The sequence below is a fragment of the Cyprinus carpio genome, chromosome B9, assembly GCF_018340385.1.
Source record: "Cyprinus carpio isolate SPL01 chromosome B9, ASM1834038v1, whole genome shotgun sequence".
NCBI lineage: Eukaryota > Metazoa > Chordata > Actinopteri > Cypriniformes > Cyprinidae > Cyprinus > Cyprinus carpio.
In genome coordinates, this window is record NC_056605.1 from 25,860,639 (window position 1) to 25,879,471 (window position 18,833).

General features: G+C 38.9%; 1 protein-coding gene across 1 annotated transcript in view; it reads right to left on the minus strand.

The window, feature by feature from the left end:
* Positions 1-10,017: 10,017 nt before the first annotated feature.
* LOC109090096 (titin-like) overlaps positions 10,018-18,833 on the minus strand; it is a 139,445-nt gene continuing 130,629 nt past the window's right edge. Inside the window, exons 197-202 of the mRNA XM_042730523.1 lie at positions 13,613-18,792; positions 13,363-13,519; positions 12,758-13,254; positions 12,492-12,645; positions 11,526-11,810; positions 10,018-11,410 (exon numbers count right to left, since the gene is read on the minus strand). Of these exons, the coding sequence (XP_042586457.1) occupies positions 11,112-11,410; positions 11,526-11,810; positions 12,492-12,645; positions 12,758-13,254; positions 13,363-13,519; positions 13,613-18,792 (6,572 nt within the window). The 3' untranslated portion in view covers positions 10,018-11,111. The remainder of the gene's footprint in view (positions 11,411-11,525; positions 11,811-12,491; positions 12,646-12,757; positions 13,255-13,362; positions 13,520-13,612; positions 18,793-18,833) is intronic.

Consider the following 18,833-nt stretch of genomic DNA (forward strand, 5'->3'; position numbering starts at 1 on the left):
TAGGCCTACCACGTTTGCTTTTTACTCTCTTCTGCATCGTGCATGTAACCTGCCAAAACTGCAATTCCTTTTGCATTTTAATTTCCGATGTCTACACTTAAGTTGTCAATCAATGTGAGGGGCGGGACTATGCTAGGGGCGTGTTTTTATTGGGAGGTGACGTCACTCACAGACGACCGTGCTGAATGCTTTGATCAATGGAGGTAATCGGGAAAGGCTCAGAACTAACAGACTTCTTGGCACAATACATAAATCTGTCAGTTTTATCCCAAATGCAGCGATATCCCCTGCTAACAGGAGTAAAATACACATTTATACATGCTAAAATTCGCATTCCAGGGGATAAATATCATGTTATTGGAGTCGCTTCAACCCGCAGCAACAGTGTTAAAAAAAAAAGCGGACTTGGCAACACTGCCTGTCTCAACATCTCTCACCGTTTCTCTCACTCCGATTGATGCAAGTGAGTAAACAGACAGTGCAATTCTACACTTGTTACAGTAACGTACATTTTATTCCTTCTGTAATTCTGTCACACCTGACTCCATATCCTTTTACTGTTTGCACGCCGATTGATGCACGTAAGCAAACAAAACAGTAATCTACATTTATTTACCCATTTCCCACCTTACATTATATTTTATATTATTTCATATTTTAACAGTTTTAATCTGTTTTAGAGCACGCGTCCCGTGGCACCAAAGCTCGCGCAAGTCTCAAGATCTCTCACTATGTTCGGCCACCGGACATTGCAATTGATGCACAAGATGTTTAATATTAATTCACCTTGGCTGTGTCATGTTCTGTGACAGCTGCACCTAGATCCGATCGGTGTGAAGTGTAGTCTCTGTTTATTCACGTGCATCGATTTGGAGTGTAAACAGACAGAGAGCTTGAGGCAGCTGTTCTATTATAAGATAGGAATAAGATATAGGTGGTAAATACGTGCGGATTTGCACTGTTCTCTGTTACTCAACTGCGCCAACAGGTGGCAGTATAGAACTACGCATTTGGGACAGGACCTTCGTGATCGCTATAATTTCTGCAGTTCATTACTGACAATTAATTTAACTTATAAATGTTAAATTCTTGAATATGATAATTTTGCCTGAAATTGTATCGTTACGTTCTTACTGCTGCACGACTCGATACAGTTTCTCATTTACAACGACGTATTTGTAATGAGCTTCTTTATTATTTTTAATCTTTATTGTTTATAAATGTATATTAATAAGAAATGTGATTTGCATATGTGTATAATTCAGTTCAGTGATGTTATACAGTGTTAGTCTAATGTTTTGTATTTTCTACATTTCTTTGTAGGAAAGCACACACACTCACACATAACAGCATCCCAAGCTTATAACGCACATTATATCACAACCTATCCTACATGACTAATAAAAATCATAAATTATTATAATATATTACATATTATTTGATTTTTTTTTTAAACAAAGTCAGTGAACTGAATTAAAGTAACTTAACGCGTTAAACGCATTGCATCAAATCTGCGCTCAGTGTCGCTGGCAACACTACAACGCCACTGATTTAGGGTGTTTCAAATTTAGGGCAGAGCATGCCTCTGAAAAACACCGATTGGTTGTTGCCCGGCGTTTTTTGCATTAAGTTGAGGAATGCCCAGTCTTTTTTGACGCTCTCAGCTGCTGTCAACGCTTTCTCCATGCTACTTTCAATTCCATAATACACCGCGCAAGCATTTAAAGGGGTCATATGATGCTGCTAAAAAGAACAGTATTTGGTGTAATGAAATCTCTTTATGCGGTTTAAGGTTAAAAAAAAACACATTGTTTTCCACATACTGTACCTTATTGTATCTCCTCTATGCCCCGCCTTCTGAAATGCGTTGATTTTCACAAGGCTCATCTCTCTGAGATTGGCCAACTATCCAGTGCGTTGTGATTGGCCGAATGCCTCAAGCTGAAATGTTACGCCTCTTAACATATTGTGAAGCCTTGTCCAGCCGGAGCACAAGACAAAAACATAAAACTCATTATAAATGTGATATAAACATGATTTCTAGTCATGTTTTCTTTTGGAAGGCCAAACAAAGTAGTTTCGCTTTCTCAAAAAAACAGCATCACACCGTGGTCTTGAGTGAGCAGAGGGTGGAGGCCTAGAGTGAGCCGCGGCCGGCTTGAATGCGCAGAGGCGGGCGGCTTGAGAACGGTGCGGCAGGTGGATTCTACTCCGCTTCGTCCACGGTGAAAGCCCATTTGGGGTCAAAGTTGATGTATTTCCTCAGCAACCAGCAGGGATCAGCCCCAGGCATGACGAAGCGGATATCGTCCTCTTTTGGAAGGCCAAACAAAGTAGTTTCGCTTTCACAGTGAAACACACAGCATCTATACGACATGGCGGCGGCAACAACAAGGCTACAACGAGAATAAAAAGTACGCCTTCTTTCTTTGCATGACATCTGGGTGGCGTTATGCAAAACAGTAACGTAGATATGTGGGGCATGTTAGAACGAGCCGTTTCAGGGGGGCGTGGACGAGTGTTAACTTTTATAAAGAATATCTCTTTGGATTTGAGACTTTAGTCTTTGCAACTTCAAAGATCTTCTTTATTCACCAATAGCTTGTAACACTCCAAAGAGAAAGGAAAATTTGAAATCAACATTTTTGGAGGAGCGCTCTGTCTGAGCACCTGAAGTTGAAAAAAAAGAAAGTAACTTTCTTTTTTTTTGCAGAAAAGTGTTTTTTTTTTTTTTCATTGAACGGAGAAGCGGGCCTTCCGTTGTGGTGACGGAAGTTTACCGTTGCTTAGAAAGTCCAGAGACTACAATGATGGAGGAGAAACTTTTGGTGTCTGGTTGCAGGTTACCCAGAGGTGTTTTTTTTTTAAAGATTTCTGCTAATATGACAGTTTACTTAACAGCAAAAACCAAAGATTTTAGAATGCTTGCGGAAACGCTCCCAACAGGACTGTGCGTAGAATACCCAGGGGACTTTTAATAAAGCTTTATAAAATGTAAATTTGGTTTCTAGTAAGGGTGAGCTTTTCAAGATCCAGTGTTAATACATCTCGATTTAAATTAAAAGAGACAAGATAGTGTATGGATGTCCTGGCGTTTTATTAGTATCCAAAATGAGGTGATTTGAACATTATGGAAACAACATTCTCATGCAGTGAATGTTTTATTCATGCAGTGGATGTTTTATTCATACTCGAAGCCGGAGGGTGCTCTCGCGCAGAAAGTCCAATACGGACTTCGAAGTAATGTGCCAGGAAATCCCTAATATGGACACAAGCTGTGTCCAAAAGTTAAGTGCACACACTTCAAAGCAGTGTTGGCAACTTAGCGAATTTGTCTCTATTTTTAAAGAGTTTTCAGACACTTGTAGTGACACATTTTCAAAAACACGACTAGCGACAAATCTAGCAACTTTTTTTTAGTGTTATTGGCATAGACAGTAAAAGAAATGGACACAGCGACCCCATTGGAACTCAATTGAGACAAGTGAAGCCCATTTTTAGCGATTTTTAGCACTTCCGTTTCTGACGCACAGACTCAAACTAAGCTTGATGACGTCAGCAACCTGTCTGACAGATGTAAATCTTCTAGTAGCTGTGCGTGCAAACTGCCATCGTTAATCTTGCAGAGACGGCGAGCTTGAGCGGGGAGTTCTTTGGCGTGAGTGAGCAGGAGTAAGTATTCTGATTAATTATTTTGTATAGTATTTTAAAATGTAAGGCCAGTACGCCATATCTCTTGACGTCTCCCCGATTGCCTGCGAGCTTCTCCTCCTGTCTGTACAGTAATTTCTCTACTGTGCGACAGAGAGTTAAGTGGTTATGACGCAATCGTTAGCCTATTTTTACAAAAACTGTTTCTACGGGGCCATAATGTAACATAGAAGGTAATGGAGCCCTTTATACATTGTCGTGTATCTTTAGAAATAAATAATGGACAAATGGAGTCTTTAAACGCCTCAGATGTAAAGTTATTCGCTGTCAAAGTGACGCCAAAATGAATGGGAGTCAATGGGATGCTAACGCAAGTGAAGTTCTGCTACAAGATGGCGGCAAGCGGCCGACTTCAACTTCCGGTCGACTTCCTTCCCCCCTGGTTATTGGAGACTTTTGGCGACTCTGACATGAAAGCACATATCATTCTTACTCTTTTCAACGAGCAGCGGGTGCTGCAGTCCCAAAGCATTCACTGGCGGCCCAGTCCTCGTGCAGCAGTTGCTCCCAGCTGCAGTCAGAGCAGATGTTCGTCCCTCCACATCCAGACTGCAAATGAATTGCGCATGCGGGAAGCCACCGCTGGCTGATCCCGCCCTGGCTTACATTCAGGGCATGCAAATAAAGCCGAAATCACAGCACAGCAGCCCACATGAAAAAATTACTATAGTTATTTATAGTAAATACTATAGTGTTTTTGAACCATACTATAGTAAAATACTTGAATTAATTTGTTGTGGTAATTCTGTAGTTGCTGTGGTAATATAACAACTTTACTAAAATATAAACAAATTACTTCACCGAATACAAATTACTTTATTTTCTACAACTATAGGGTATATTATACTACAATTCACTACAGTTTATTGTAGTAAAAACTAAATTATACATCAGTATTAATTACAGTTTATCAGTTCTCTATAGTTAATACTACAGTATGCTGTAGCATTCATTAAAGTGTTGTAAATACTATAACATATACAGTATAATACACTTTACTATAGTATGGTTCAAAAACAATATAGTATTTACTGTAATCTAGCAACATTTAGCGACTTTTCAAGCTGGCTTTAGCTACTTTCCATTGAAAGAAGTTGGCAACACTGCTTCGAAGGCCAGGCCTCTAAAGTGCACAAAGGACTCTCCGAAGTGCGTGAGATGCTCCGCCTTCGCAGGATTTCCTAATTCTGCCTCCAGGTGTTTCTGATTGAAACATGAAACATTTCTGTCGCATAGAAACAGTACAAGAGGAGAGCTGCCATCCTGACAGGATAGGTGGAGCCAGAATTGCTCATTTTTGTTTTATATAACAATGGAGGACATGGTAGGAATGTTTCACCCCCAGCGGCGCCATTGAAGTATCTCAAGCTTAGCCAAGACCGAGGCCAGGTAAACTGGTTTGCTGCTTCCTTAGTTGCTGGATTACAACTTTAAATGCAGGTATTAGATTGGAACTTACATGAATAATGTAATCATACATTTGAAAAACTACAAAATACACACACACACACACACAGAGCAGTTCAAATGCTGACTTATCTTACAAAGGTGCGATTTTATATAGTTTATTGTCTTGACCATGGTGATCATATGTAGACAGGTTTGCAAAAATAAAACTGAGTTAAAAATGAAAAAGAGCATTGTACAGCTCCATGTTCAGCAGCAGCTATGACAGCTAAACAGTGCTCAGTATGATCGGTCCGAGTCCTTCAGATGCAGCCTTTGATATAGTTAGCAAAAATATGTTACTTTCATTTTCAAAATAATCAGTAGTGCACTGTAAGGATACATTCATTGAGTATTCTTGTACAAATGTGAAGTGCTAAGTTTCCTTTTTTCCTCACAGGGCAGCAACACTACAAAAATACATTTTTTACAACATGATGCATTGTAGATTTAACTACCCAACAGTATATGAAGTAGGCAACTTTAAATTTAATAACCTTGAACATATTCAGAAGTAAACTGCAACATACACAGTAGTGCAGCAGTAATATTAATGTAAAACCATCCTGACAAATTATTTTTCAGAACAATACTGTACATACTTTTACTCTTAATACCTTAAGTATATTAGAGTTTGCAAGATAATACTTTTACTTAAAGGATAGTTCAGCCAAAAATGAAAATTCTGTAATCAATTACTTACCCTGAAGTTGTTCCAGGTTTGGAATTTTCATTTTTGGTTGAACTATCCCTTTAGCTATGGTTTTAAATATGACTAGTAGTTTTTCCCCAATGTGGTATTAGTAATTACTAAAAGTAGTTAACTAAAGTACCTCAGTATTTCTTCTGCTAATTACTTTGTCATAGCTCTAAACAGTTTCTCTTTTCCTTCTTTCCCTAAATCAGACCAGACCCCTGTACTACAGAATAAAGCAGAATGTGCCAGTGCTGGACAGGTTTTTTAATGGTTTTCGGCTGAGCAGGGAGGCCCTGACTGTGCTGCTGGATCTTCTGAGAAGTGAATAGCAACAGTGATGGGGTGCCACAATCCAGACCCTGGTGTTTCTTTTCTGTTTGGCCAGTGGTACATCATACAGAGTGGTCTCCAGAGTGTTTGACATGTGCCTCCTTCCACTGTCACCGCATTGTCCACCGAGTCGCTGAGGAGGTGCTGGCCATTCACCAAGAGATTCATCTCTGAAGACCCCAGAACACATGGAGGCAGGGCTGGGCTTAAAATGTATGGTTTTTTTTCTTCTGATGTTAAACCTAAGCTATGTTGTAAATAGTTGTGAAAAGTACTTTCAGTAATGTATAGAACAATAAATATATATATATATTTATATATATATATATATATATATATATATATATATATATATATATATATATATATATATATATATATATATATATATTTATATATTTACAGGACAAAAAAATAAGTGTATAGAAGAATGTTTTGTGAAAAATATAAGCTGCATTAAAATATTAAATTTACACGTGAATATGCAAAACAAAAATACAAAATGTACAGAAAGTAATCAGGCTCATTTACAAATAAATTACACTACAAAAATTAATAATGTATACAACTTTTTAAATTTTTAACTTGCATCACAAAAATAAACTACAGAAATTAGGTTCTTTCATTGACAATGTGACATTTAAAAAAAGATATTGAAAAATTGTAGTGTCCCCATTTTTTCCACTACTTTCTCTTGCCTAATAGAGAATGGCTAATAAATAATGTATAATGTCTTTTCTTGCTCTCCTGTGATCTGCTCTCCTCTGTCTCTCTCTGGAGTTTGATGTCCTCCCTGAGTAGCTCCACCAGCTTCCACTCACTCCCTCACCTGTCCCAGGACACTTGCAATCCTAAGGCAGAGCATGCCTTTCCTGTTAACAACAACAGCACAATTTCAGGAAAAATGTATTAACTTGCTTGCTTTGTATTTTTTAAGTCTTCCCCCAGCAGGCTCATTTTCTTCAGAATAGTACTAAAACAAAAGAAAATGGAAACGCTTATGAAAAATATAAAGACAGGTTTGCAATCTTAACATTAGAAAATATGACACAGCAGGACATGCATACAAAATACTTAAGTGCTAAAGTTTTGTTAAAACATTTGTAGACATATCTTGAATGACAGCACTACAAAAACACAACCAAGGCAAAAGACTATTGCCTTATATAGTGGTTGTCTTATTGTTTGTGGGCTTTGTGTTTAAAAAAAAAAAACGCTTTTAACACTTTCGCTAGGTATTTTAGTAAATGACAACACAATACTTACATTTCAATGTGAATTCCCCATAGACAGTAAAAGAGAACTCTCACCCGCCGTGTTCTTTCAATATAAACACGTTATCTGCACGCAAGTGATTCTGGGATATGATTTAATTTTCCTGGGAAATGGAGGGCACATTTGACGTCGCTTTCGAATTTCGGCAGCCTTCGTCGCGCGCAGGGACACAATTGGCCTTGGAATGTGGTCTTTGGAGGGTGCATCCTGAATTAGGACAGTTTTATTACATCGTGACGCAGTGACGCAATCGCACTTCAAATGTGCACTCCGGAGTTCGTGCACTTCAGTTTGGGACAGAACCTTTTTGATGAAACACGAGGAGGACAATAAATGATTATATGAATAATGCATGCTAATTAACATATTTCTTACAGTAGCAGAAACTCTAGACCTAAAAAGTGTTAGTATATAAACCACTCATAAAATTAACATTAGGAAAATATAAAAACATTATATAGAAAACAAATTATTAGTTATTTTCCAGCAGTGTATTTGCTTTCTTAGACAAATGTAACCGATAAGATAACCTGTCAATAGAGTGCCGAAGTTATGACGTCACTTTGTAGGCCAAAACGCGGAAGTGAGTTAGCATTTTAGCACCTCCGGTTCCCTCGCCCTAAAGTCTATGGGTTTTTTGAATGGGTTTTTGCTAAATCGCCTGAAATAAGGTCTGTGGTTAACAAAGCCTCTAAATATTTTCACGCTTTGATCTATGACATAAAACAAACCAGTTATAACCTGTTTGTGATTTTTTAAAACTTTATTGTGTCTTAAAAACGGTGGTTGCTAACAAGTTGCTAAAAGGGACTACATCCTTTGGCGGGGACTTTAGACGTCATCATGACAAACAGCGCAGATCATAATGAGCGAGCGTGTTTTTTAAATAAAGTTTGATGATGACGTTGATCCGCGACCATGGTGTGCTGTAGTCCGTTTATAGCCTACCGTTAGCATTTTATATCTGACGGCTTTATTTAGGCTTCAAAATGTATACATTTTGGATTAACTTGTAAAGATTATCTTGATAGACAAAACGTGTAAGGGTCATAACTCTTTGTTGAACACAGATCTTATTTTTTGCGATTTTCCAAAAGTCTATGGGGAAAATGCATAGGCTTTTCGACGAGGGAACCCATGCGCCGCTAACTTCCGGGTTGTCCTACAAAGTGACGTCATAACTTCGGCACTCTATTACACCAAAAAAAAAAAAAGCGACTACAGTACAGGGGCGTTTTGTCCCACAGTTGGAAAATGCCCCAAAATGAGTAGTTTTTGCTCAAAATGAAAAGACAATAAAAATGAAAAGACAAGCTAAAATAACAGTAATAGCAGTAGATAACTATGAATATTTATTAATGAACAATGCTGAAAATCAGCCTATTGTTAGCTGATGCCAACTGGCTTGCTTACTAAATAGCTAGTGCTAACCTGAGGTCATTTTTAAATATAAAGTCTGAATATATTTAGTCAGCCACCTTGTTAGATTACGTTTTACGGAAAAACAAAGGATTCGATGCTCCATGGGCATGTTTTACTCTAAGGGGCTCGGGGCATTTTACCCCACAGACTAGTTTTGGAAAAAAAATAAATTAAAAAATGGCAATCCAAAAATATAATTTTATTTTTCTTGAATAACTTTAAACTATTCTCATATCATACATAACCATGAAGTTCTGCAAAACAAGCTTTAAAACACTTTTTTTCCCCTTATTGCTGAAAATGAGATCACTTAACTTAATATTCTTTTCTCTTATAGGCATGTCGCCAGTGTAAGCTTCGCAATGAATACTTCTACATCACTCTTGTCAATGCAGTCCATAGCAACAAGAGAAAGGTATCCTGACTATATCTAGAGGTTATTTTATTTTATAACAGTAGGAGGGCATTTTACCCCAAGGGAGCATTTTCCCTCACTCTACCTTTCTTTTGAGGAAGAGACATTTGGAAAGAAAATTGTGTTCAGAAATAAATCTAACACTATTTCTAGATTTAGAATAGATTCAGATGGCTGTAGGCTAAACTGTACAAATGGTATGTGTATACATGTATAATCAGTTGCCTCACGGCAAGTAGGAATTATAGCAATTCTAGAATTACTGAAGGAATAATCATAAAATAATTAAGATGCTGTTTTAAAAAGAGGTGTCAACTTTACTGCAGGGTGTCAACTTTCCAAGTGTTTTTGTGTGAAGGGTAAAATAAGAGAAAGATAAATTCCCTTCAGTTGTTGCTAGACAGGTGAACATTATTTTATGGGTTTATTTACCCTTTAAAATGCATTTTAAATAGTGCAAGAAACTTGGCAATGTTGCTGCTCACCTATTTCAAATCAGAACAAATAATAGGTTACTGATTCAAGCAGGTTATCCTCTTAAACAATATTGGCTAAATAAAGGTAAAACTGATGAAGATAAAACTGAACCTGCTTTCAATGAAAACATTTGTTGTTTAAATCAACTATGAAGGCATGAAGATATTATTCAAAAACCGAGTTACCAAAATGCATACATCGAATGAAATGAAGTGGCATTCATTTATGGAAAACAGACAAACAGTTTATGGTGCTGATAACATGCTTTATTAAACCAATAATTCATAAAACTCAAGGAGGCTGAATATATGGGTAAAACTACATAAATTAGTTCTAATAAATCAAAGTGCAGGGTATTACATCCATGTATTTTTTTCTTTTCTTTGCAAAGCACATGACGTCTCTGGTACGTTACTTGATGGATACCCTGGCTGCAGACAAAGTGAGATTCTAATGCTAACACACACACACAAACACACAGAATATAACCTAGCAATCCTCCAAGAGCTGGCACAGCTTCTGCAAAGAAGCACTTGAATTGACTTTATAATGAATGGCCAGGTGATGTTACTTTCATAAAATCAAAATTCAAACAGTCCGTTGCCAGAAACTGTGCACAAACATTATCATTAACTCATATTGTGCAGGCCGCTCGCACATTGAGCTTGTCATTAAAATGGTGGTATGACTTAATCAGTCTGAACACAAGGCCTAGTCGTCCTGCTTACATGAGGGTAATGCAAACAGCACTCAAGGTCTTATGTTCAAGTTATAAATTCTTGTGTACTGCATTACTGCACGCACAAATGTACAGTGCATAACTTTGTCTCTCTGATTTTAGTTAACTTCAACAGGGAGCCTCTCTACCTGTTGAGGCAATCTTAAGACTTCAACTTATTGTTGAGGCACATAGTTTTTTTCGTTTCAGGTTTAAAAGGGTATTCGTTCCATGTGAAACTTTCTCCTGTTAAACATTTAGTTCCATTTGTTTCATTTGTTAATATTGTCATAAATAACAATTCATACATTTTCCATAACCGGTAAATTCGGCTATATACATTATGTACATGTCACAAAATGGTGCTGAACTTCTGATCATAATTATCCAATATGGCACATTTTATAACAACTTTAGACTTTAGTCTAGTTTGGCATAAATTATTGTCAAGTTTGGTATTTAAAAAAAAAAAAAAAAAAAAAAAAAGTTCATATTTACAAGAACAGAAATCCAGGTCTTTATCAGGAACAGAGTATTTTTTTTCTCATTCTATAAATAAAAAGGATTTGAATGAGGGAAATGGGGTGAGGATTGTATTGCTATTATATAATTTTTTTTTTTTACATTGATCGAATCCTGACATTGACAGTAGTGGTATCAAATCCAAACTCGTTAAAAAGTTTTAAGGTGTATGCACCAGCATCAGTCTCTTTCACTCCACTTATAACAAGAGTGGTGACATCTTGAGAAGTCTCAATCTGCAATCTTCCACTCTCCTCCTTGCTGGACAGTGTCTTCCCTGAATGTGACCATTCTATGCAAGGGATTGGGTCTCCAGTGAAAGCACAGGCTACAGTCAGGACCTTCCCTGACTCAATACTGATATCTTGAGGAGCAGCCTCAATCTTTGGTGGTATACCTGGTGAAAGGGCAAACAAATTAATCTGTTATTATGCTGATAATAGCCCTGCCAATATTGGGTTTGTTGAACTGTAAATGTCTTTTGGCGAAGATGCACAGACTTTCCATCTCACCTCTGCGGCCATGAGAAATGGCTTTGATGGATGACCCCTCAACATGCGAGTGACTGGACATTGCCATCATACTGCTGGAGCTCATAGCTATCATTTTTTCAGAAGTCATGGAGGTCATGCTAGACGCTGACATGCTCTCAAATTTAACCTCAGCCATGCTGGAACTGCTGAAGGATGTCTCTTGCATTTTTGAAACCCCATGCTTGGCAGAATAACTGCCCTGCATGCTCGTAGCATCAGAGGATTTCTCCACAATTATCATTTTGGCAGGTTCCTCAACCAGAGCTGCGAGAGTACAGCAAATACCATGTCATTGATGCAGTTTATTTCATAAAATGGGAAAACAGGCAATTCAAATGGTGCAACTGGTCTCTGTTTCCTGTTTGAAACATTTGGGCATATTTAATGTATAGTATACTGGAACATTGTTGACAGCATTGGTATTACTAAAATAAATAATGCTCCAGTTGCACCACTTTCAGATTGTACCTTTGAGGAAATTCATTTGGTAATGCAAATCAAAATCTTTTGATTATTTTGACTTCATTCTCAAACATTTTTCTTAAATGGGTCAAACTATGTAATGCATGGCTAATGGGTGGTAAAAATGGTTTGGATATTTATGTCCTTGAAAATTCATGCTGTTAACATGTTATCACTATGCCGACTACAAATGCATTTATATTATTTGGTGCCTTTTTATTTTGTACTGTGGTAGTTAAATTCAGTATGTCAAAATGCTTTCCAACAAAGTCAAAAAAAATCAAAAGAACATAGTCCCATTTGTAAAAGGAATTGTTAGATTTTGTTAGCTTGAGTGATGAGCAGAGATGATTAGTTATAATTAGATATGTGTTCTTCATGGACATACATGTTTGTTTTGATCATGCATTTTATGTAATGAACAGGATGCTCATACGAGGTTACTATGAGTATGAATTTCTTTCTTAGAAAGAGATCACTTACTGAGGACATTCAGTGATGCTGTTGCAGAGCACTGTCCAAATTTGTTCTTTGCTTTTACTGTGTATTTTCCGCTGTCTTCAATGGTAGCGTTGTGAATCTCAAGTGTGTACACATTCTTAGACCGGCTCAGTTTCATGTTCGATGTAATAGATATCTGCAAAGATGAAGGGAAATTCAAATAAAGTTGACAGATCGCTATGAGGGAAAACACAAATAAACTGTTGTTTTTTTTTTCTTCCCCGGAAATGTAATGAGAAGCTACTCACTACTGAATTATCCTTGAGCCACTCAATTTCAGGAGAAGGTTCACCAGTGATTTCACATGTAAATGTGACACTTTGTCCCTCGTTTACATTCTTTGAGTGTGGTTGCACAAGGAAACTTGGTGCATTTGGGCGGACTGCACTGACTGTCATGTCAAACTGGCACTTGACTACACCATGTTCAGTTTTGGCCTCACATGTCAGAATTCCCTGGTCATGGTGGCTGATGCTTTTAATTGTCAGGGTGTGATCATTTCCTGACACACCGTATCTGTAGCTCTCTGAATTTGATAGCTGGGCTCCATTCAGGATCCATTTCACATCAGAGGCTTCAGGGATGTTTGCTCGTAGCGTTACAGTCTGACCTTGACTCATCGTCATTTGGGTTTTTGAGGCTTTAATTTCTGTAAAGGACTGCACTTCCTCATAGACAATCTCTTTTTTCACTATTTGCTCTGTCATCTCTGCTTTCTGTTCCATGCCAACTGTCGTTGTCCGTGCTGTAGCGGAAAGAGTAGTTAATTTTTATTAAAGTACAACTGTATGTGCAAAATTATACTTACTAAAATCGTAATGTATTTTGAGTGCTAAATTGAGCATTATATTACCTTGAACGGTAACAGTGCAGTTTGTAGTAACAGAGCCAGCACTGTTTTTGGCTGTACATGTGTATACTCCACTATCAGAGACATCAGCTTCATAGATTTCAAGATGTGCTGAACCATGTTCTTCAAAGATTTCATATTTTCCACCTTGAGAGAGGTTCTGTGAGGAAAAAAATGTCAAAATTCAAGTTAGTAAATCCATTCATTATAATATATTTTTTTCCCCATAAAAATGTAAAAAAAAATCTCATACTTTTCCATCCTTCATCCAAGATATTGATGGCTTAGGCTCTCCAGACACTTTCACTGTAAGCTTAATAATAGTATCTGCAGAGGCTGAGATGTCTTTTAGTTCTGCTGAGAAGGTTGGCTTGGATGTCTTTTCTTTTGGAGTAGGTGATTTTACCATGGGTGGGGACTTAACTCTTGGTGGAGATTTAATTGGTTCAGGTGATTTAATTCTCTGTGGAGACCTAATTCCAAATGGTGACTTTATACGGGGGGACTCTGGAGATTTCACTCTTGGAGGAGAAGCAACAACTTTCTGTACAGGTGTTGGTTTACGAACAGTTAGACTGAACTGTGCCTCCTGTTTACCTTCAGAGTTCTCTACCACTACAGTGTAATTACCTCCATCTGACGTTTCTACTTTGGTAATCTCAAAGGTTGATTTATATTCAGTTGAGGTAATATGGTGACGATGAGATGACACAATTACTTGCGTCTCTCGCATCCATGTTACAGTGGGTGCAGGCTCACCATCAACATCACATGTGAATTTAACAGATTCTCCTTCAGATACTGTGAGTGACTGTGGTTTAGTCAGAATTGTAGCTGGGATGGTTGGCTTCTTTTCCTCAATAGCTTCTTCCACTACTGTTGTCACTTCTTTAGCTTCAAGTTTAGTCTCAGAAACTTCCTTAACTGATGTCACTTCCATAGTTTCAAGTCTGATTTCAGATGTTACCTTCTCCTCCTGAACAACAGTCTCAATTGTCTCTTCTATCTTGTCTGTTTTAGTTTCAGATACTTCCATTTGTGTTTCTGATACAGATGCTGCTTTTGTAGATGAAACATGATAAACATCTGTTTTTGTCATCTGAGGGACAAAGGGAGTTGGTGGCTCTTCATCCTTACGTTGCGAGGCATATGCAGAAAATCCTCCACCAGCAACATCGAGAGTGGCATAGTCAGAGGCCTCTCCCTTTGCATTTGTGCAGACAACACGGTAGGTGCCACTGTCCTCTTCCTGACAGTCAATGATTTGAAGAGACAAAACGCCACTCATGTTAAACATACGGTATTTTCTGCTTTCTTCAATCTGCACTCCATTGTGGTACCATTTAATCTGTGCTTCTGGCTTATATTGGACATTCAGTGTGAACTTAGTGTTTTGACCAATTGGCACACGATGAGAGCGCATTCTTACAGTCACTCTGGGTGCATGGTCGAGGGTAAAAGGCTGCTGGGTCACAATTTCAAACTTTCTCTCAGTTTTCAAGGCTTTCTTTCTTGACTCATACCTTGACATATAATCAATTTTTGTTGATAAGTCTAGTGTAGTGTCTGCTTTCTCAGTAGAATCAAGGCTGGGGGAACGTGGGCGTATCTTTTCAGGTGAAGTTGTTCTAACCACTTCTTTTTCTGCCAGAGCTACAGAAGGTTTCTTAGGGCGAGTTACTGTAGCATAGCCAGGCGAGAATGATGTCATAGGTATTTCAGTTATGACTGCAGCCTCAGTTACTGCTGACACAGAAACTCTTGTTTTCTCCTTTCTTTTGACTTTTGTTTTCTCCTCAAACTCAATGTGCTGCAGTTGGCTCTTGTAGGAAGTTAATTTTGTGGTTGTCGTTACTGACCTAAGCAGTTCCTGATCCTCTTTTTCCTCATATAACCTTTGTTTTTGCCTTGGAGGTCTGTATGTTGCCCTATCGTGACGCTGACGTAAGTCAATATAGCTTGGACCAGCCTCATATTTAGATGGAATACGGTAGGAGTCATATGTTGGAACTTCCTCCCCTTCCTCCTCATCATATACAGTTCTCTTAGGTGATGGGTGACGCAGTGCAGAGAGTTCAAAGCGTACAGGGCTAAGACTTGGTGGAGAAGCAGAATAGCCTAACTCAAGTTCATCCTCGAGTTTAAGTCTTTCTTCTTCTGTTCTCTTCATCGACAAGTATTCTCTAACAGGCAGAAGTAGTTCCTCATCAGAAAGATCACCAAGAGAGCGTCTCCTGATTCTGTAGTAAGCCTCCATCTCTGGAGAAGGTGTGCGGTGTCTTGCTGGCCTTACAGTCTCAAGGTCATCCTGTGAAACAGGAATATGCCATTTAGGCTTGTATTGGTCTTTAATTCTTGGCAGGGGTACTTCATAGAACTGATCCCATCTTGACAGCCGGATGCGCTTAAGTCTTTTCTGGGGGAACTTTTCCATTGGCTCCGGGAACTCATATTGATCACGGAGTTTCTTGTACCACTTCATATCAGAGAAAGGCACAAAGTGTTTGATTTCCATATCCTCCTCAAGAGCAGTAGGACCAACAACACGAGGTGGAGGAATAACATATGGCATTCTCAGCCTCTTTTCTTCTGCTCTCTTCTTTTTCTCCTCTTTTTCTTTGGCTTCCTCAGCTTCGCTCTTGACTTTCTTGGTAGTGATTGGTGGCTTGAACATAGTTGCAGCTTCTCTTAGTGCTTGCTGTGCGACTGGAGTAAGTGGGGTAACATCTGCACCTGCTAGTATCTGGGATAGTCTTACTTTCTTGTCCATCTCTTGCTGTTCAAGATCATATTTCTTCTTCTTTTCTTCCTCACTGTCCTCCTTCTTGATGTGTGTCACACGTTCAACCTTGAGTATGGCTTGGCAACTTGCAGACCCAGCTGAGTTAGTTGCAATGACTCTGTATGTGCCCGAATCCTCTGGAAGAGTATCTTTTACATGTAAGACATAGTAATCTAAGCCTTCATGCACAACTTCAATTTGTGGACCAAATGCTAAAGGCATGCCATCTTTCTCCCATTTCAACGAAGGATGCCCTGACACTCTCATTTCAAAACGTACACTCTGGCCTTCTCTGCAGTCCATGTTAGCAAGAACACGCTTGAACATAGGTCTCAAAGTGTTATCAGCAGGAGCAGGACGAGGGATCACTGTGAGACGAGCCTTGCAACTGTCATCACCAAATCTGTTCCGTGCCACAACAGTGTATTCCGCATCATCATCTGGGTCAAGTTTGTGAATAACTAACTGATACAGGCCCTTATCACTAACAAAAGTGTATTTCTTGTCATCATCTCCTGGCATAATCTTTTGACCCGTTTTCAACCACATTACACGAGGTTCAGGATGCACTGTGATTGTGACACCAAAGCGCACATCCTCTCCAATGTAAGCTGTGCGGTTACACAATGGCAAAGTAAATTCAGGAGGTCTTTGAAGTAGTCTTGCTGTGTCAACTCTACGTTTTACTTTCTTCACAACACGTGTAGTGTAGAACTCACGATAGGATCTTACCCCTTTGACAAAGAGCTCGGAATAGGCACTGTCCTCACCATACTCATTGACAACTTTACATCTGTATGTTCCATCATCAGTTCTGGTGATTCCCTTGATAGTTATGGTAGCAAGTCCATCTTCATAAGTAATTTCATATTTAGTGCCTTCTTCTAGTTGTCTTACTCCACAGTACCATGTTACTTCGGTGGTGCTATCGTAGTTATCAATGTTGCAAATGAGCTTGATATCATCACCTTCATCAGCAACACTGTGTTTAATTTGTCCTGCAACTGGTCCATGTTCAAATGGTGCAATCTTCACTTTAGAAAATGTTACTCCCCGCTGACTTCTGATAGCACCACCACTGGCAACACGAGCAGATGAGACAACAGTGTTCCATTCTTTCTTAACCATGGCTTGGTAATATCTCTTATGGCGAGTAATCTTGATGGACCTAGTGCTTAGCTGCTCTGAGTTCATTGTCAGCCAAGGATGATTCAAAGCCTCAGCAGCGGTCATACGATGTTTGCGCTCTTTGGTTAGTAGGCGGTCCACAAAGTCTAATGCCTCAACACTTACATGCTTGAAGGCTTCATCATCAAAACTGTACTCAGCATTGCAAATGCTCTCAATCATTTGCTGATTAGTTTCAGCAGCAAATGGATTAAATCCACTGAGAAGAACATACACAAGGACACCGACAGACCACATATCTGTCACAGTGCTAACCATCTCATTTTGATGAATTTCTGGTGCTGCAAACTCAGCTGTCGTGTACTGAATCTTAATTTGGTCCCCAGGTGTAAGGTGTCTAGACTGTCCAAGCTCAATGATCTTGACATTAGTTCCCTTTCTTGTGGTGTACACTATATTTTCAGGCCTGATATCAAAGTGACCATAACTCTTGCTGTGAAGGAATTCAAGAGCTTCACATACTTGTCTGATATAGTTAACAATTTCACGCTCATTGAGCTCAAAATTGGCTGTACCAAGGCGCTCAAATATGTCCACACCAGAGATGAACTCATAAATCATGACTAGTTCTTCAGGGCAGTCAAATGACTCATGCAGTAACAGGAAGTTCTTGTGGCGTGCCACATTCAGTGTTGCAATTTCTTTCTTCACTAGTGCCTGATCTGCACCTCTAACTTTGACAAATTTAGCCATGTAAGTTTTCTCAGAGCTGGTTTCAATGCACCTGTGAACAATACCAAACTGTCCACGGCCAAGCTCTTCAGCAATCATGTACTTGTTGTGGACATTCTTAGCCTCTGAATGAGGAGCTTTGCTTTTGGAAACTGGCCTGGTGTCATCAACTTCTTCATCATAGTTAAGAACTCTTGATTTGTCTTCCTTCGTTACAACAGGTCCACTTGGCTCAGACGGTGCACTCTGACCAAATTTATTTTCAGCTATTACACGGAATTGGTAACTTGTCTTTCCAAACAGACTGACAACAGTATAGTGGGTGTCACGAGATTGGCCAACACGAATCCATCTTTCTGCTGTGGTGGCACACTTTTCTATGATATAGTTTGTGACCTTACTTCCACCATCATTGGCAGGTGCTACCCAGTGGAGTGTTACAGAATCTCGAGAAACATCACTGGCTTTGATGCCACGTGGTGGATCAGGCACATCTGCAACATCAAGTTCAACTGTTTGCTGGTCAATTCCAAATCTGTTTTTGGCACACACAATATAGAAACCAGCATCATTCCTTTCTACTCCATTCTGGAATACAAGAGATGTGAAGGATCGTGTGACAATGACTTGATAGTGTCCATCATTATCAAGAAGGTCTTGTCCCTTCTGCCAAGTGATAACTGGATCTGGTTTTCCACTGAATGGAATTTTGATGTTCACAACTTCACCACGAAGTGCAGGGATAGCCTCCTTTCCTTGCAGATTCTTAGGTAGATGAATCTTAGCAGGGACTGAAAAAAAAGAACATTTTAATGCATCACTTTGAAATTTT